This window comes from Archocentrus centrarchus, chromosome 16 (genome assembly GCF_007364275.1).
Source record: "Archocentrus centrarchus isolate MPI-CPG fArcCen1 chromosome 16, fArcCen1, whole genome shotgun sequence".
Classification (NCBI taxonomy): domain Eukaryota; kingdom Metazoa; phylum Chordata; class Actinopteri; order Cichliformes; family Cichlidae; genus Archocentrus; species Archocentrus centrarchus.
In genome coordinates this window covers 29,353,059-29,373,655 of record NC_044361.1, presented here as the reverse complement: position 1 = coordinate 29,373,655, position 20,597 = coordinate 29,353,059, and the positions used below count along the sequence as shown (strand labels likewise).

Below are 20,597 nucleotides of genomic sequence, written 5' to 3'. Positions count from 1 at the left end.
ACTGCTGACCAAAAGGAACAGAAAGGCTTGTCTCACATTTGCTGAAAAAAACATCTTGATGATCCCCAAGACTTTTGGGAAAATACTCTGTGGACTGAGAAGATAAAAGTTTAACTTTTTTGAAGGTTTGAGTCCCATTACATCTGGCATAAAACTAGCACAGCATTTCATAAAAAGAACATCACACCAACAGTCAAACATGGTGGTGGTAGTGTGATGGTCTGGGGCTGCTTTACTGCGTCAGGACCTGGACAACTTGCCGTAATTGATGGATTGATGTCCGGCCATCAGTTTGTGCCCTGAAGCTCAAGCAGTCTTGGATTATGCAGCAGGACAATGATCTGAAATGCACCAGCAGGTCCACCTCTGAATGGCTCAAGAAAACAAAACAAAGGTTTAGGAGTGACCTGGTCAAAGTCCGGACTTAAGTGCCACTGACATTCTTTGGCGTGACCTTAAACAAGCTGTTCATGCTCAAAAACCCACCAATGTGGCTGAATTTAAATAATTCTGCAAAGAAGAGCAGGCCGAAATTCCTCCACAGCGACATGAAAGACTCATTGCCAGTTACTGTAAACACTTGATTGCAGTTCTTGTAGCCAAGAGTGGGGATTTCTTTCCCACAGGGCCAAGTAGGGTTGGATAGCTTTTTTAATAAATTAAATTATCATTTAGAAACTATGATACACACACACACATAGAGTACTATGAAAAATACTGTGCCTTTTCATAGTACTCTGTGTGTGTGTGTGTTTATCTGTTATTGAAATTTTATGCACCATGTGAGGAAATCTCACTGTAATTTCGTGGTTGCATAACGACAATAGTATAAAATGACATCGATTGTGTAGTTTGACTCTGCTTCACGACCACTAGGGGGCGCCTTGTCCTTTTATCCTATTTGTCCTATCAACAATTCTCATTCAATCCCCAACCATTAAAAAAAAAAAACTTCTCTTTGGACTATCAGTATATATTTATGTTTCAAACTAAACAAAGGAGACACACAGTGCTGCCTCTGCACCATACCAAACCATACCAAACACATATAAATACATTAAATCAAGACAATAAATCAGCAAAAACTCAGAAAACAAACTGAAATGTGTAGTATTTCCAAAACATAGGAAAAAATAATTTACACTTGATCACGACCAGTGCTGCGCTATTCTAGCTCAGACAGTTTCAGAACATATAATCATACTGAATTTAGTTTGGTGATATTTGCGCTTTTAAGAAGCCCTAATTTTAGACGCTATACAGTAACAGTTTGTTGCTATTGTAATTCTTGCGCGTTGCCTAAAGGGAAAGCAGCAACATGAAAGGGGGGCTATTCGATACTCTTTGTGGTATTGCATACTATTTCTGTTCTTGCTGGGGGTAATTGAGGAAAAGAAATCTGGAAAACTACAGTGAGTGACGGACAGCCAGCAGACAAAGGCTCACCTTAGCTTATCTTTCTTATATGCAAATTTTTCATGGCTGTACATGCCTCCCAGTTCCGCCTGGAGGAAGAAGGGAGGAAATTATTTCCAAGAGGGCGGTGCTACTGTATGCAGTAGGAACAGCGTCAAAACTTACAGTACTTCCAAACATTAACTCGAGCTCTAAGTGGCCTTTGCTATTGAATGGAACAGAAGGAGAGAGAGCCGGTAAGATGACAGCTCGCCTCTGAGGTGAGATTTGTGGATTGTAATGCGATCTATCTGCCGGTTAGCAGAGGAAATGTCCCGTTAGTAGCGCGGCTAACTGAGGTCTTACCTGTGTCAGGTAGAGTTAGCGTGTACAGTACAGGTGGAAGTACACTTTATAGGCCTGCTTGTTTATTTGTAGATAAGATATGCTGTGGTAGGCCTACACTGTGCAGGGCAGCATTTTTCTTTTCTTTTCTTTTCTTTTCTTTTCTTTTCTTTTCTTTTGCTGACTTGCGCAAAAAAAAAAAAAAAATGAGTAGGCGATCTAACTTTGCAGTCTGTTACAACAACAGGCCTCTCACAGCCTGTAACAGCTACATTAACGCGTCAGTTCTATCAAGAAGGCGTAATGTTACTTATCAAAATGCTTAATCTGGAGGCTGTCTTTGTCATTTAATCACTGGTTGTTAAAACAGCTGGCATTAGAAATGTTTTTTGTTTGTTTGTTTTCTTTTATTTTTCATCCCATAGTTCAAAAGACTGTGAGAAGAGAGGAGGAAAACACATTTTCAATTAAAGCCCCAGGAAGTGTCAAAATGTTGGCATTATCCATTATGAACTGACGAGATTAATTTAATTTAACTTGTCTATTTTTATTAAATCCATTAATCATCATAGCTCTGTGTACTCTTCAAAAAATTATTTTTTCTCAGAACAAGAAGTTGTTGGAATTGGTTTTACAGTATCAGGATTTTCAGTTCAGGGCTAAAAATCTTGTTGGGATACCAGAGTTTCCATAAACTCCAATCACAGAATATTGAGGTTATCTACCTAATGAGATATTGCAGCCATTAAAACATGCTTTATTTTACTCATGGTAAAATTTAAGCAGCTTCAGTGGAGAGTTGAACAATTTATTTCAGATTAGACAGGCTATAACTCCTTTACAAAACTGGGAATTTGACTATTTTAACAAACTTAATGCTACTTGAGTAGAATCAAAAAGACAAAACAGAATGTTAAGGGTTTAATGTGAACGGATGCCTAATGGAATATCATTTATTCACCCAGTTGATGAATATCACCCTGAGGTTGATGTAATTCACCTGTGCTGCTGGAATAAAAAGAGGCTCAGATGCTTCAGGATGGAAGAGGCTCATCCCAGCCTGAGCTCGGTTTCAGACTCTCTGGAAGCAGACAGTGAGGAGCTCCAGCTCAGAGCGGACTTCTTCAGGAAACTGGGTTACAATGTAGCAGAGGTGAAAGCTGCTTTGAGGAAGCTGGGCTTAAGCACGGACACCAATGCAGTACTAGGAGAGCTGGTTAGGAGCAGAACCAGCACTGCACCTTGCATTTCCAGCTCTGACAGTGATGACAGGAACACGAGCCAAAAAGACCCTCTGATGCCTCCCAGTTGGGCTCTTGGGCCCTGCAGAATCACACCACAACTGTGCGACCAAAGAAATCCAGATGAAGAACTGAGGCCTATCGTTATTGACGGCAGCAATGTTGCCATGAGGTAATCCAGATGATACTTCTTGACCCATAGTTTATCAAATTATAATATAGTTTATCATTGCCATAGCTGCTATGTTGCACTACTTCAAACATTGTCTGTATAAGGACAGCCTTGTTTCAAATCTTATTCAATCCTGGCCCTCAAACGTGTATTTTCCTCCAATGCCGTGCTACTTGACTTTTTTAAAGGGCGTTCACGCCTGTGCATGCCTGTGCAGGGCCACTGATACAATATGCAAATTCCAGATCCTCTACTCAGAATCTCCACCCTTTACGAGAAATTAGGTGGAATACGTGATGTTTAGACTAAGTAATAGCCAGAGGGAAGGTCCCTTCAGAGGAGCATTTAAGGCGTGTGATGTTGACACGGATCAGCACAATTTTTCACGCCTTCTTTTGACTTCGTATAAAGAATCTCCTTTTTAAATTATTTTTAGTCAAATTAATTGAACCCATGCTCTCTCCATGTTCTCTCACCGCTTCTTCTTTTTTCTTTTTTTCTTTTTTTTTTTTACAGTCATGGCAACAAGGAAGTGTTCTCATGCCGAGGCATACAGCTGGCTGTAAACTTCTTCCTAGACAGAGGTCATACTAGCATTACTGTGTTTGTTCCCAGCTGGCGCAAAGAGCAGCCCAAAGCTGATGCTCCTTTGACAGGTGAGGATGGCAGATATAAAGCAAAGCAGACAGGTGTTTTCCATCAAGCAGACAGGAGAGATTTCAGCCAAACGTCCCTGTGAGGCGAGGTTAAACGAGGTTAATGCTGGTGACAGAGAAAGCAATTTTCACAGAAGGTGTGATTGACAAATAAGGTCTGGTTCAGACAAAAATGATATTGATATTATCTTAATGCTTGACATTAGCTTGCCCATAAAAATTGAGTTAGATCCTTGAGACTGTCTAACGGTTGGAGAACAAGCAAACGTCTCTGCGCTTATGTAACACCCAACAAGCACAAACACCAGCAATGCGGAGCAACGATTGAGCTCCTGTGTATATCAAATGTATAATATTCAGATGTGCTTGTATACTTTTGTTCTCATTGACTCCCAGCCAATAAAAAACTGGTTTTGCCTGTGTAATAGCATGTGTAGTGTAGGCTATCAATGAAGGAAATTCTACATTTTAGCTTTCTGGTGGCAAGCAAGACCAGTGAGGCCAGGTGAATGAGAACCACACCTTCTGAGCTGTCAAATAAAACAAAAGAAAGGAAGAATTCCCCTGCGGACTCTGTATGTGGCACATGCAATGTGCCACAGAAGACTGGCTATGTCTAAGAGGCCAGTTTTCTTGGCTTATATGACAATATGTCTAGCTTGGGTCTGTTAGGTTGAAGTGTTTTGATTTACCAAAGGCTAGTATCCCTGTCTGGACGGGATGTTGGGCATTACCTTTATTTCCACAGACTTCGGTTTTTCTTAACAGTTACAAGGCAAGTTGATCTCTTCTGTCAAAGTGCCAATTTTGGTAACTTCTAATAGTTTCATTTTCTTTATACTGAGAAAATACTGACATTCCTCTCTAAGCACAATAAATATAGTTACAACTTTTGCCCGTGGATTTGTTTTTGAGCTACAGACTAATTTATGAGACAACCATGTAGACATTTAGCTAAAATGGGCATAAATAAATAAAGGTGCAGCCTAATTATTTTGCTTAAGAAGGGGGGGCAAATGCTTTCTGATGAGGAACTGAAATGAAATTACTGAAATGTTTTAACTGCCCTGAACTAACCCAGACTACTATTGTAGCAGTGAGCTTAACATTAATTCTAGGATGGGTTTTTCCCATACAACCTCATGCTAAGATGTATTTTGTTGGGGGGGGGTTGTTTTTTGTTTTTTTGAGTAGTTCCCATGCTCACCCCTTTTTTTCTTTGTTTGCACAGAAATGCATACTGAATTATACAGTGAGTTTTAGAGGTGATTTTTACCAGGAACTGAAAACCTAGAAAATGCACTGCATAATCCTGTATTCATGAATAATTCCCACAGGATTCATGAGGTAATGTTTCAGTGGCAAAACTACTACACTTAATCCAAAATGCATGACGCAAGTTAAAACTGTGAAACAGAGGCTTACTTAGTTGGCCATCATATGATATGATATGACACAATATTTTAATCACAGACAGTCGTGTATAATATAGCTCTACATTTATCACAACTCCTTGCATTTATTTATATAGTCCAGATTAATGTAATGACAGAGTATTTTTTTGTGTAGAGAGCCCACCTGCAACATAACAAGTAAATAACAAAGGGTAGTACATCCTGGAGCATAAACCCCCTTGTTGCTCTCATGATTTAATAACCGTGCCGCCTGGGTGGAGCAATCCAAAGGTTCTATTTTCAATCTGTGAACAAGGAAGTAAAAATCAGCATGCAGGCACTTGTGGGAAAGTCCCATCAGGAAGTACAGATGGGGGGGGTTTTTTGTTGTTTGTTTTTTTTTTTTCCCACACCTACTGTGTCCTTTAAGTTGCAGATATCTGCTGGTAGCACGTCAAGACAGAAGTATGTAGTTAGAAAAATGCTTTTTTTTGTTTCATTTTCCTTCAACTTGCCTTATCAGCACTAACTCTGTGTGTGTGTGTGTGTGTGTGTGTGTGTGTGTGTGTGTGTGTGTGTGTGTGTGTGTGTGTGTGTGTGTGTGTGTGTGTGTGAGAGAGAGAGAGAGAGAGAGAGAGAGAGAGAGAGAGATGTATTTATCCACTGAGCTTGCAAGTGGCATGAGATACAGCACTGGGCAAAAATCTTGAGCCACCCCTCATTTCTTTATATTTTGCTTCCAAGGAGCCAGACTTTCTTATAATTCTTAAATAACTCTCCAGGCTTTCTTTTTTTTTTTTTTTTTTTTTTTTTTTTAGCCTGTCATGTCTGGCATCTTTCACAATCGGAATGATGATCCGAATGCACTGATGTACCAAACATATTTGCTTTGACAAGAACAGCTCTATATGTTTCCTATAGGCTCTTCTTGTTAATGTTTGCAATTTTATTTTTATTTATTTATCTTTTTATTTAGTTATTCATGCCAAGTCTGACAGGCAACAAGGAAGGGGCAAGAACAAGAGGTGGGGGGGAGAAAAGGGGGGGGGGGGGGGGGGGGGGGGGGAAGAAAGGAGATAGAAAAAAAATAAAAAAATAAAAAAATAAAAGGGGTTGATATACTCACACACACACACACACACACACACATCCATACACACACCCATATGCACCTACATATACACACACACACACACACACACACACACACAAGTTTATTGTTTGTAGTAATGTGTGTGTATGCGCCTTTGTCATGCAATGTATTCGATAATGAGGGCGAGAAACTGCAACCATGCCCCCCGCGATCCAGAGGCAGATAGGGAAGGACCCAGGGGACCCAGGCCATCCACAGCACAGGAGCTCAGAAGACTTGGGGCCACACATCCCGATGGCAACCGCGTACACTCCCCAGAAGAGGAAGGAGGGAGGCTACAGACGGAAACCCCACAATCCAGGGGCTAGAGTCCAGAGAGCCAGAGACGACGGGCAGCCCACCCCCCCCCCGGCAGGCCGGCACCCCCAGCACGAGCCAGGCATGCGGCCCCCGAGGCCCCAAGCGCCCGAGAGCAGCCCGACACCCGGCAGAGCCCCCCCACGCGCCAAAGAGGCCCAAGCCACCCCCAGGTCACGGCCGCCAAGGGAGCAGGCCAAAAACCATGCCGAGACATCCGGCCACACATCCCGGGACCCACGGGCACCCACACCCCAGGGGCGGCAGTGACAACCAGTGGGGAGCAGCGTGGAGCGGTAGGGAGGGGTAACTCCCACCCTCCGTGTCCCACAGGTGCCAAGGCTTGGCAAGCCACCAACCCAGGCCCAGCTGTCCACACACACACACTCTCACAAGCACGCACGTACACACACACACACACGTACCAGTCATTCCCTCATGTACACACACGCACATACACACGCACGCACATTCGCATGCACCAGTCACACACTCACGCATACACACTCACACTCACACGCACATACACACACACACGTACCAGTCGTTCCCTCATGTACACACACGCACATACACACGCACGCACATTCGCATGCACCAGTCACACACTCATGCATACGCACATGTAACATACATCCAGGCTTTCTGAAGGTCTTTCAAAGTTTTTTCTTTAGATTTTGACTGCTTTCTCACTCATTTTCAGTCCAGTCCTTGTACCTGACATTTTCAGAGGAATTTGTTTTTGTTTGTTAAGCTACGTAACACTGACACAAATCAGTCGAGCATAAAAAAGGGACCTAACTCAAGGTATAACTAGTGTTGTGTCTACACATAATAAGCAACTTAGCAATGAACCAATTTTAAAATGTATCTTTAGGCACTTTTACTAGCAGCCTGGTGCAAAAACACATCATTTGTCCCCTTTTTTTGTTGTTGAATGTATGACAAAAAAGGTTTGAGAGGTATAAAATAGTATTTTTGCATCAACAAGGTGACTCAGAAAGTGATACTAGCCAAAAACCTGGTATATCTTAAATTTGAGGAACCTGGACCAAAGGAGGAGTAGCAGGGCTAAAAAAAAACAATCTATAGCACATAAACAGTATCTGAAAGTCATGTCTTTAAGAAATAGGAAAAAATCCAGCAAAGACCTGAGACAGGACCTGACAGATCCATCTGGCCTTTTAGTTGATCCATTTTCCTGTTCACTGAAGCCTGATCAAAAACGTTCTCAGTGGAAGGGTGGCTGTCAAGAAGCCATTGTTAAGGAGGGAAAACAGGGAGAAAAGGCCAAAGTGTGCCAAATTACACAAGAACTGGACTGAAAATCAATGGCAACAGGTCTTATGGAGTGATGAATCCAAATTTGAATTTTTGGTCCTAATTGTCAGTAGGTACAGGGGAGGTCAGGAGAGAGGTACAACACTGAGTGTCTACAGCAATCTGTAAAACACAATGGCATTTCTGGCACTAGTGTTGAGGATCTTGCCAAAATTGCTGGAATTATGTAGGCAGAAAAGTACCATCAGAGTTTGATCCGCCATGCAGTACCATCTGGAAAGTGCCTGATTGGCAACAGCTTCATTTTTCAGCATGATAATGATCCCAAACACACTGCCAGTGCAGTAAAAGCATACCTGAATAATAAATAGATAAATACAACGACTTCCCTGGGCCCAGAAGAAGTGTGGGATCATCTTGACAGAGAATGGAACAAAAGGCAGCAAGCATCCAAAGAAGAGCTTTGGAACAAGAGCTTCTTTTAAGAAGCCTGGAGAACTATTTCTGAAGACTACTTCTGCTACTACTGCTACTACTACTACTACTACTACTACTACTACTACTATGACATGAAAGCTTGCCCAAGATTGTTCAGGCTGTGTTGAAGAATAAAGGTGGTCATACCAAATATTAACTTTCAAGCTGGTTAGAATTGTACAAACTTTGTTTTGCCTTATATGCTGTATTTCCATTTATGTTTTACATCTTTCAATAAATCCCTGCACCTATTTCCCATTTTCTTAGCAAAATATAAGGGGTGACTGAAGGGTTTTGCACAGTACTGTATCTTATTAATAGGAAATAACACAGTTGAATACATCGTCAAAGCATTTAATACAGTGTAAAATGTAAATTCTGTATTTATCTGACTGAGTTTTGGTTGCACTTTCAGATCAACACATTCTGTTGGACCTTGAGAAAAGGAAAATAGTTGTCTTTACTCCATCACGCCGCGTCGGGGGCAAGCGAGTGGTTTGCTATGATGACCGCTTTATTGTCAAGTTGGCATATGAGTCAGATGGAGTAATCGTATCCAATGACACCTATCGTGACCTCCAAGGAGAAAGACCTGAGTGGAAGAAATGCATTGAAGAGAGGCTCCTCATGTACTCCTTTGTGAATGACAAGTAAGCCTGTTTTTCCAGCATGAGCCTGTGAGGTGCTTTATTTTCCTTCCAATAATGCTGTTTCATGTGGTTCCAGGGAGAATATTCCAGCTAGAGGAAAACATAATTATGCAGTGCACAGCAGAGTTGTCACAAGTCAATGAAGAACTCTACAGTGTTTGTGTTTTTGTACAGGTTCATGCCCCCAGACGACCCTTTGGGTCGCCATGGCCCCAGCCTTGACAATTTCCTTCGGAAAAAGCCTCGTCCTACGGAGCAAAAGAGACAACTCTGTCCATATGGTAGGATATGATTAGCGTAACTCTCTGCTGCAGCAGAGAAGGTGTTGTCCCAATTAGATTGCATTCAACAAAAATGTTTTTACTTGTGTTTCTATTTTTTTTCCATCAGACAAAAAGTGCACTTATGGCATAAAGTGTAAGTTCTACCACCCTGAGCGAATAAATCAGTCCTATCTATCCTTGGCTGATGAATTGCGAGAGAAAGCCCAGATTTCTACTGCAAAAGAAGACAGAAATGCCAGATTATCACCCAGACAGCTTCAGTCTGATCCTGCACCTGCTCAAAATGCCTATTCTCATCCTCGAGACTCTGACACAGAGCTCAAAAGAGACCAGCAGAGTTCTTCACCCCCTCATCAGGTTAGTGAAAATAAGCTGCTGTACTGGGAGGATCCTAGAAACAGTCCAAATCACACAGCATGTTCTGTAACAGGAACCCAGCATCAGAAAGAGTGGCCTGGGCTCCACTTAATGCCAAGTCATTACTATGCCAACATGTCTCATGACTACCTAGATTCTGGCCTTGGCTCTTTTGACAGCCAGTACTCTGACATTGCGCATTCTGTCAGCAACTCAAACAGGCTCAGGCCGCAGCATCAGAGTGCTCTTCCTGGACCCCAAAATTCACCAGTGCCCTTAGAGAAAAATAATGCCAACCAGCCCTGCAAGTGCTGTTCCCATTCAGTGTCCTCAACAGCTCACCAGCAACTTCATGGGAATATGGACTCTCAGGCACAACCCAAATTCAACACCTATCACCCACATGTCCTTCAACCCACTGCATCCCACCAATGCAGCCTCCCCAGCCATTTCCAATATAGTAGAGGCACCCATCTTCAGCAAAATTACTGGTCAGATCCCTTTCAGGGGCTGCCACAAGCCAGGACATCAAATAGTCTTCCTTCTTCAATTCATCCTTCACACTGCCACGGTTCGTGCGGCTCTAGCAATGGTCATCAGTACCACTCATGGGGTCAACAACCATCTTCCGCTGCATTTGACCCACAAAGGTTAGAACTCCGCAAGAAGCTGCAAGCCATCTTCAACCCTCACCTGGTGGATACTGTCATGGAAATGTTTCCACATCTGATGAATGCTGAGAAACTAGCTGTAGAGATACTGAACCTGAAGGCTCAAAGAGAATTTTTCTGATTATTCTTCTCTCATAAATACTTGCATTTATCTAAATATCATCCTTTAACAGTAGAGAGAATCTCTTCAGAAGCTTGCATAGTGCCTATAGGTGAATGGTTTGAAAATTATTACTAATTCTGTGCAATTTGCCATTATCCTGTAATTTTTTTTATTTATGAATGATCTAGTTAATCTGTTGTAAGTTGTATGTGTTTTTATAGCACTGGGGTAATATGTCTTTGTCATCCATGTTTTGGATAAAAAGTGCCTCTAGATGGAAAATGGTTACAATTGAGTTCCTAGAGTTTTGACTGTTCATGCATATTGCATCCAATGTGATCTGTTTTAAGTTCTCATGAAATAACGTATTGCTGTACTACTTGTTACTTTTAATGTCAGTTCTCCAGAACAGCCTACTCTTGCGTATTATCGTGCAGTATATTTGCTGCAGTATATTAAATAAAAATTACTGTGACCACTTTCTTTGCTTGTAGTCAAAGTACCCAGGTTTCCAAAGAATATTTAAAACAAAGTATTCAAAATACAACAAAAAAAAAAAAAAAAAGGAAAGGCTAATTGTGTAGGTGAGATCTGAAAAAAATATATAAACTGTGCACACAGCTGCCATGACATAACCCACTGGCTTGGAAAGTCTCATTTTTGGCTGTTGATTTTTTTTTTAAACCAAACATGACAAGTGAAGGGTGGATGCAACAGAGAAACAGAGGACACCACATGTTCATTCACTGGTAACTTGTTACACATAAAACATATCCCGCTTGTTTGTCTAAAAGGTACATTCAGCTGCTCCCTTATCAAAGAGTAGCTGGATTTGAATGTTTGTCCTTCCTGATGCAACCAGTGCTAGCAGTGCATTAGCTTGTTACCCACTGAGTTTGGCTTTGTGTCTCCTCCCAGTCTCAAGCCGAGGAGCTTTCACACATAAAATGAATGTGTTAACCACTATACCATGGAAGGGCAGATGTGCGTCCTGCTCCTCTATTTTACTCTTAAAGTGACCTCATAAATCCAGATATGATATAGATAAAACTCCTGCATACTGTCCATCTGATGTCAGGTACATGTGTGACACCTCCACATTCCCATGTGTACGCCCACATAGAAAATACCTCAGTCAGTCTAACATCAAAATAACTAAAATAGGAACAACATTCAGAAAATTATGTCCTAAATTTGGTCCTAAATTACCTGAAACTGGTCACTGAAAGGAGACCTAAGTAATTATTAAGGTCACAAATCAAGTGAGGTATAAGGTTCTTTTCTTATAGACTTAATACACAATAAGACTTCTTTTTACAACATGAGGAGTAACCCACTGCTCGCTATTAGAAAGAAGGCAGTCTGTGATATCACCTCGATATGAAGGGTGCTAGAACTAGGAGAAAAGGAGGCATTGGATCCTCTACTTTATATCTCTGTCTGAAATTCATTGTTAAATCTGTTATCTGAATCTTTTTCTGACCATTTTTTCCCATTAAAAAAGGCAACTGATGATGCTCTGCTGCATTTTTACATCTTTGTCTTATTGGCCAGTAATTTTGATTCGCTTTCATTTACCAACTCAAACCATAAGCTCAATATTATAGTACACACCTTTCAAGGACATCTCCTGTGCCATGTCAGTACTTTTTAAGCTTTCCCATTTATCACCATTTTGTTCCTGTCCTGATGAGATCACCTTAAATCATCAACACTGACATGGAAAACCAGTGGTAGGTTACACTGCAGAGGGCATGTTTCTCTGCAATGTAAAGTCAATAGTTTGATTTATGGTACCAACCTCTCCAAAGAGAGACTTTGTTGCTTTTAGCTCCCCATTTCTGAACTACCTTTGGTGCCCTTGCTCTGTGAGCCTCATAAGCAAACACAAAAGTCATGCAGTCCACAAAGATAAGTAAAACATTGTGTGTTTGTGTCCTACTCTGTAAATGCTGATCTTGCTAGGAAATTGAAACTGAGGTGGTCCATCATTTGTTCTGTAAATGAGAACCAGTTTCATGAATTATTCTCTGGAAAACTGTTCTTGTGATGACTGATGTGTGTAGGAGAGACTATAATGCATGATTGGAAATGATAACTATGGAATTTTGTTCTCGCAGATCTGCAGATTTGTCTGCTCTATTCTTGTACTACAGCACTTACTGTAAATGTTCATTCTAAGCATGTTTAGGAAATACTGTGTCAGTAGCTATTAAAGACTATCGTAATGATATGGGTGCCATTTATTACAGCATGGTGGGGCAGGTGTTAGCACTATTGTCTGGCCAGGCAGCCAGTGATTGAAATCCACTGGCCAGCTGGGCTGCTCTGTGTGGCGTTTTCATGTTCTCCCCGTGCCTGTGTGGGTTCTCTCTGGCTTCTTTCCACAGTCCAAAGACATGCATGTTAGGTTAATTGGTGATTCTAAATTGGCTGTTGGTTTGAATGTGAGTGTGAATGGTTGTCTGCCTCTCTGTGTTAGCCCTGCAACAGATGGGCGACCTGTCCAGGGTGAATCCCGCTTCTCGCCCAATGACAGCTGTTATAGGCTACAATAGAAGAAAATGGATGGATTTCAAGGTACTTGTAAGGTTAATCCCATATTAGTTTTGCAGATTTATTAATTCACTTGTAACTAAGTCTCAGAAGTTCATCAGAGACCAAAAACCTGGTCCTGGAGCTTTGCCTCATACATTGCCCAGAATTGCTGCTAAACTCCCCCACTCAGTTTCACAAGAATCTTTGCAGTTTGTGTCGCAAGCCTGAACCAGATTTTTTCCAGTGACTAATGGAAAGGTCAGCTGTGTGTGTGTGTGTGTGTGTGTGTGTGTGTGTGTGTGTGTGTGTGTGTGTGTGTGTGTGTGTGTGTGTGTGTGTGTGTGTGTGTGTGTGTGTTTGGCATGCTCGAGTGACAGACTGTTACGTGACAGCTAAATCTTCCCAAAAAAAGATGCTGAATCTGACCAGTGAGGAATTTAAAATGTGTTTTTTAAGGAAAGTGTTGGTCTGTTGGACACTCAACTGCTTTGGTCCAGTAAAATCTTGACAACTATTATTTGGATTACTGTTAAATTTGTTACAGACACCCATGGCCTCAGACTAAGTATTGTAAGCTCTTTGATACCCTGATATTTGCTCTAACACTACAGTCAGGTCAAAATGAAATTTGTATCCAATATCTGAATATCTGTAAAGGAAAAGGTTAAACCAACTCATCACCAACAACTCATTTCTATTTTACTAAATTTAAGCTGCATTCTTTTAATGAATTTATAGTTATATCAATCTAAAAAGTCTATTTTGAGAACAGTAAAAACTAAAACCCTGAGAATGTTTAAAGTCAACTCATTAAAATAAGTTTATGTGAAAAGCTGTATTAGCAATATTCCAGGGATGCATTGTTAGAGTCGCCTCTTTTTTTGCAGATTAGAGGAAGCAGAGATAATGGAAACTAGCTTTTTACAAAATGTAAAATTAAATCACAGTAGATAACTATGATGTGATCTAGTATGAGTCACAAGGCCCTGCAGACTAATTCATCTCACTGAGAGAGGGTTTGTATGCTGTATGGCGCGCTGTTGCTGGTACAAAATAAGAGCTGTTTCTAATGTTGGGAGAAGAACTAACTCTTTAAAGTCTGACTGTATGTTGATCATGTCACCATACAGTCAATTTAACTCGAAAGTCTATCAGGTTTATTGGTTTCTGAAATATAGCTCTCAGCTTAGCTGAGCTAGTTCTATATACTCATAAAGTAATTGTGAACTCATTAATCAAACAAAGTGCACCTACTTTAAGACAATGTGAGCACTAAATTTGTTATTTTCAAATAAAGAGTGTCTTTTTGCAGTGAACTATCATCATGCTAACACACCATGGAAACTGACATTGCCATCATGGCAGTTGCTACAATTATCACCATCACTGTGTGCACATTTGGATGCTGATGTGAATATTTAGCTCAAATTTAGCCTCACAGAGCTGCTACAAGTTCCAAAACATCCAGCTGTAACCCAGCTTGTTGGATTACACCAACATTTCTGACACTCCATGACTATATCTGCGAGATGTGTCCTCGTTACTTTTAAAGTATGCCGAGTTGCAGATATTACCCAATATGTTACATTTTTGTTATGTAACTTTATTTTAAGAGCCAAAGATCTCCTTCTGTTTCATTATTCAAAAATCTGAAATATGCCAGCTATCCAGAGGAAACAACAATAATGTTTGTCTAATGAAGGAATCATTACCAGCTAGAGTGCAGTGTTATAGTTGAATGAATGCAAATATTTACAATAAGTTGTGCAATCTTACCCATGTTTTACCTGATTGTAAATGACAAGAGGAAAGCTACTGCAAACAGAGCACATATTCAAGAGAACCCTGTTTAAAGATAAGTTAGCTGTAAGCTTGTCAAAAAATTTTTTTTGTTTTGATTTTGCAGGGTAATTGGGGTGGAATTGCTAAACAACAAGGAGTCAGTTTGTCAGTTAAGGCGAGGAAGATATAATCTAACTATAATTTAATGTCATGTGTAATATGACGGCATCTTGACAGTCATGCTGATACCAGCTTTGAGTGAAAATCCCTCGAGGGCAGTATTTGAATGTAAGACCAGAGATGTGTTATGTTCTCAGTGCTTAACTGGTTTTCAGAACCACCACTTATCATACTTGAAGGCTGTTAGCCAAACTTGAATTTGCACTTGATAATCAGCATTTCTCTGTTAAAGAAGCATCTTTGCCTGTTTTGTCAGCAGACTAAAACTAGTTCATCAAACAAACATCAGTTACTTTTTAATCCACCAAGCTTCACACAGCACTCTGCACTTTGTTTTTTGACTGATTATTTTTATTATGAATAAGAAATTTGTATATATTCACAGGCAATTTACCATTATACTGAAGTATCAGATCCATGACAAGAACTACTGTTCTGCCTTCAGCTGGTCCTCGAGTTGATGGCCAGCTCTGCCTGATGTATGCATTTCTGTTATTCCCATGCCATTAGTAGTTTGTGGAATGGCACAAAGGCCCCATATCCAGGTTTGCTGCAAAAGGCAGAAATTAAGTTAAAATTCAAACAGACTAGACATGTGAGGAAAATCACAGAAGAAAACACACAAAAATTTACTAATTTAATATTTTTAATCTAGGGAAGTTCATATGTTTATTGTTTTTACAGCCTTACAAGAAAATACTAAATTTAAGATCCATTTCCAACTGTGGTAAGTCAAGTTTGTCAGTGTGGGAAAGTGAGTTCACATTTCAAGGTCAGACCTCACTCCTTTAATGATGTAATTTAAGCCAGTTAAGTTGACCTGAGATCTGCACATGCAGCACAGATACAGTTTGCAGAGGACTAGAGATGACTGCTGAAGTAAGGCTCAAATTACACCCACTGGCCACTTCAGTAGGTACACCTCAGTAGTACTGGGTTGGACCCCCTTTTGTGTCAGAAATGCCTTAATTTTCCATGGCATAGTTTCCTCTGAGATTTTGGTCTCAGAGGAATGTTAGCATATTGACATGAAAATGTTAAACAATAGCTGCAGATTTGTCAGCATCCATGATGCCAATCTCCTGTCCCACCACATCCCAAAGGTGCTCTATTGGATTGAGATCTGGTGACTGTGGAGGCCATTTGAGTACAGTGAACTTATTGTCATGTTCAAGAAACCAGTCTGAGATCATTTGAGCTTTGTGACATGATGCATTATCTTGCTGGAAACAGACAGCTGAAGATGGGTACCCTGTGCTCAGTGACATGGGAGGCAACACTACTCATTTTAGGGTCGGGTGTGGCACTTTAATGATGCTCATTAGTCTTGAGATGCTGTAGCAAATCTGCTTAAAGGTTCAACGTGCTGTGTATTCAGAGATGCTCCTCTGCATTCAGACCATTGTCTGTATACCCTAAAGATTGTTATGTGAGAAAATCCCAGTTGCTCAGCAGTTTCTGAAATACTCAGATGAGGCCATCTGCCACGTTCAAAGTCACTTAAAATACCTTTCTTCCCCAATCTGATGCTCAGTTTGTGCCTAAATGCATGGAGAAGCTGCCATGTGATTGGCCAATTAGATATTTGCGTTAATAGCAGTTAAACAGGTGTGCCTAATAAAGAGGCAAGTGAGTGTACATCGTGAGATGTGTCATTTACGCCTGTGTTGGCACATGACACTTGTGTTGTGATAATTGTATAGTATATTGAATCCATCAAAGTTAATATATTAATATGTATTAAAAAAAAAAAAGTGACTTAGGGCAAATAAGCTTCAAAAGACATTAAAAAGCTTTAGAGACACTAGTGAAATTATTTCACTACTTATTACTTAGTGCCATAGTCCAAATCACAATACATCACTAAATTTCAGGCTGCAAAACCTAAACACACACACACACACACACACACACACACACACACACACACACACACACACACACACACATAAACCATCTACATGTTGGTTGTGTATTGATGGTAGGAGAATGAGATCAGTTACCATTCAAAGTAGCTGTGTCCCATATGAGTCCCATCGCACAGACCTGAATCAGGAGTTTGCAGCTCCACTCCAAGGTGGAGATCTACCTCCCCCTGCAGGCGGCCCAGGAAACGAACCGTTCCTGTGCTGATCCTCCCAGATGGCAGCATGATCCTGACCCGATGACCCAGCTGTAAGTCCATGGGGGAATGGGGAACAAAAACTCGATGTGGCCCTTGAGATGTTCTCCATGATCTCACACTGGAGAAAGAGAAGATTATTTTAGTAGTCCAAAAGAAACAGAGTTGGTTTTTTTTAATTTACTTATTTAATTCTACAGGGCTTAAATTGATAGCTTTAGAAACATTTATTTTATTTTTTTATATTTTATATTGTATTATATCCTATGTGATTTTTTTAAAAGAAATTAAATTAAATTTGTAAGATTTGTAAAGTAATTGTTTGATATAGGAAATGCTTGAAATGATTGAAGGTATACACATTAACAAATCAATAATTATGATTCAATAATATCATGTATATGATTCTGAAGTGTCATTCCACATAATGAGTACTTTTACTTTAGGTACTTGAAATATATTTTGAACATATGTGCACTGCTAAGTTTCTTAAGTAGGATTATAACTTTTAAGTAAGAAGTCTAAATACTTTTTTTCCCAGTCTGCAAAACAATTATCCAATTCAAGGTTATGTTTAAATTCTTGTGCAGCACCATGTTCACATTTCCAGTTTTTGTAGTTGAACCAAACAACTAGATTTTGCTTTTGCGTGCTAGCATGAGAATATTGTTATATTTTTTTATTGAACTCTCTGCTGAACTGCTCCTTTAACAGCAGTACCTGGAGGCTGAAGATGAGGACGAGGAGGCAGGTCTTGAGCTCCGTGCTGAGGACAACGATAACTGGCTGCCTGACAAACTGCATCGATAACTGTCACTTCTTGATGACATTCCAGACCTTCTGTGTTGGTGGAGGCCACCTGCTCATGAAACAGTAGCAACTGATATCACGGTTAAATTCAAAAGCATGCAAATATGAAAATTTCTGGATTAACTCATTGTCACTGTTGTGTCATTTCCAGAATTTTATTACTGTCATTTACTTGAGCACTCATGAAATTCTTCTCCATTGTCCACTCCCGACTCTCCCTGGTCATTGTAACTGCCCACCTTCATCAACACTTGAGACTCCAGCTAAGGAAAAGGAGACAAGGTATAATTAACAAACCTCAGCCACCCACACACAATTTCACCCACACACACCTGATTACGTAGCTCTTCCTGTTTTCTCTGCAGCTCTGTAAACCTCCTTTCCCATGATGCTCTCTCACAAGCAACCTGGTCTTCAGTGACAGCAGCTCTTCTCAGTTTTGGTGAGTCTTTTCTGGAGGGCAACTGTTCGGTCAGGGCTGCCTGGTATGGCTGCAATCCTGTTACATTCAGAACCTGACAAATAACATCAAATGAGATAATTGTGGCCTGTTATATATTTATTTGTTCATAGGTGAAAAAAAGAGCTGAAGCAGGCTTAAAGAAGGATGAGGACAGGCTTTAAGGGGAAAAAACTGTTAAATTAATTTTAAGTAAACATCTTGTTTGTAAGTCTTTGATTTTAGGAGCTTCTTACCCACAGCTTGTTTCAGCTGTTGACTTTTGACCTCTGTAATGCTTTTCTCCATTGGTAAGAATTTGATAGCATTGTATGGACATATCTGCAATGCAAATGAACATCACTTAAAATCCTTATAATCACAATACACACAAAACTTTATCAGTATGTGACGTTAACAGGTTACACTCACCCAAAGGAACCTGCAGGTGCAGAGTATCCCTTTAAATGTCCATGTAAACACAGTCCATAGGACTGTCATGTTAAAGCACCGTGCTCTCACATTGTGCTATTCTGATCAGACAATGAAGAAATGTTCATTTATTTTTCTCCTGCAGCTCATGAAGGCCTGAAGTAGTACAGCTGAAATGATATGATCTTTACAATAGAGTGGATTTGGTTTCACAAACCTGTGGTCTAATGAGTCTAAATAATCAGTTGTAGGCTTCTAAGAAAAAAAGTAGGTTATACCATCTGTAGGTCAACGCTGCCAGGCTATGCCCTCATCCACAGATAATCACACAAAATAAAAATAAAAATCATGGCTTATCGCTGGAAAATGCAGAGATTTAGTGGGGCACTGACCTTTTCCAGAAGCTTAACTTTAGGCAAGAAGAAAACTCCCATGTGAAGTCATAGGGAAATGGCAGCTCCCATCTCTGCTAAAAGGGCCTCTGTCCCAGTCTGTGGTGAATGCTAATATGCCACACAAGGCACACTGACCTGTTGCTATGCACCAGCTCTGTGTGAGCAGCACTGCTGACGACTGTTGGGTAGGTAAATCTAGTCTAATCTTCTTAGTCATGCAGTTACACTGTCTAGTTGTATCCAAGCTGCTTCATATGGTCTACTGAGCTTGATCAACACTACATGTAGCGCAACTGTTACCTCATCATCCATCTGTATTGTCTGTCAACTGGCAAATTGGAGAAGTAATTCCATAAATCATGGGACCAAAAATTGGTTACTTTTTATTTATTTGTGTATATAATTATTATAATGTCAAAAATGCTTGCATTCTGAAATATTTTAATGTAAAGTTCCAGTTTTTTCACATGGTTTCCCATTATAGTGACTACATACTGCAGTTTTCTAGTGCATTCAACCCCTGTAATTTTCATTTTCTTGCTCAAATGCTTAAATTGATTAGTCTATTATTCCAAATGCCTTTAGACTTTAAAACTTGCTTTTTCCTTTTTTAGCTTAACACTAATGAACATGGAAATAATACAAAGTAAGCTCAAAGCAACACTTCTTTTCATTAATGAGCAAATAACACACAGTCATTGACACCAAGTAAGGAATAAACATAAACAATTACATTTATCATTATTATTTTAGGAAACAGGCTGGTTAATTCTTTTTTTTTCCCTCCATTTATAAATTTAAATAACTTAAATATCTTTTTAAAATAAAGTACAAGATATAAATAAGGAAGCTTTTGGGATCTCCATTACATGTTTGTACCTGTGGTGCTGAAGGAACATGGCATGATATATAAAACATATTACTTATATGCCTTGAGATGACTTCTTGTTGTGATTTGGAGCTATATAAATAAAACTGAATTGAATTATCACATCAATTACAAATAATCATATTGTACACAGAGAGTTAACAGAGACATGAAAACTACTGGGGAGTGGAAACATAAATACTTAGGTATCCTCCTAGCAACATCTACAGTGACTCATCAACTGTGTCTCAGAGTAATTAGTAAGCCTGTTTATGGCTGTTAATATGTTAGCATTGAAACGTGAAGTGGCATTTTGCAAGAGGCACTTATGAGGAATGTCCCAGAAAGAGTAGTTCTGTGTTCTGAATTATATTGTTTGAGTGTGTTTGTAATCTCTGATATTTGAAGAATATATGTTTATATGTTACAGTTTATATGTTACAAGTGTCTTTGGTTTCAAATTAAAGCTTATTATTCAAGTGAAATATGAGTCTCTTACATTATGTCTACATAATTTCTCAATTGTGCATGTAATAAACATGTAAAGTTCTCCTT

The 20,597-nt window shown here is 39.9% G+C and overlaps 2 protein-coding genes across 8 annotated transcripts; one reads left to right on the top strand and one right to left on the bottom strand.

Moving 5' to 3' along the window:
* Window positions 1-1,544: 1,544 nt before the first annotated feature.
* Window positions 1,545-10,886, top strand: zc3h12aa (zinc finger CCCH-type containing 12Aa). Of its 2 annotated transcripts, none has more exons than XM_030750344.1 (6): window positions 1,545-1,676; window positions 2,706-3,153; window positions 3,670-3,809; window positions 8,827-9,061; window positions 9,236-9,342; window positions 9,452-10,886. In XM_030750344.1, the coding sequence occupies exons 2-6, from the start codon at window positions 2,780-2,782 to the stop codon at window positions 10,492-10,494; spliced, it is 1,899 nt and encodes a 632-aa protein (XP_030606204.1). In that variant the 5' UTR covers window positions 1,545-1,676; window positions 2,706-2,779; the 3' UTR covers window positions 10,495-10,886. The 2 variants fall into 2 exon arrangements, with proteins under 2 accessions (XP_030606204.1, XP_030606205.1); XM_030750345.1 differs by having other exon boundaries at window positions 1,608-1,652.
* Window positions 10,887-15,313: 4,427 nt separating this feature from the next.
* Window positions 15,314-19,340, bottom strand: LOC115794474 (CAP-Gly domain-containing linker protein 2). 6 transcript variants are annotated; one of them, XR_004021177.1, is made up of 8 exons: window positions 19,172-19,340; window positions 18,780-18,949; window positions 18,605-18,689; window positions 18,241-18,423; window positions 18,081-18,171; window positions 17,819-17,957; window positions 16,980-17,219; window positions 15,314-15,526 (listed from the first exon to the last, which is right to left on the bottom strand). XR_004021177.1 is itself a non-coding variant. In XM_030750004.1 (7 exons), exons 4-7 carry the CDS (start codon window positions 18,151-18,153, stop codon window positions 15,469-15,471), a joined length of 510 nt encoding a protein of 169 aa, XP_030605864.1. In that variant the 5' UTR covers window positions 18,154-18,171; window positions 18,241-18,423; window positions 18,605-18,689; window positions 18,780-19,339; the 3' UTR covers window positions 15,314-15,468. The 6 variants fall into 6 exon arrangements, 2 of the variants coding, with proteins under 2 accessions (XP_030605864.1, XP_030605865.1); XR_004021175.1 differs by having other exon boundaries at window positions 18,780-18,880; window positions 18,997-19,339; XR_004021176.1 differs by having other exon boundaries at window positions 18,780-18,880; window positions 19,172-19,339.
* Between the last annotated feature and the right edge of the window lie 1,257 nt (window positions 19,341-20,597).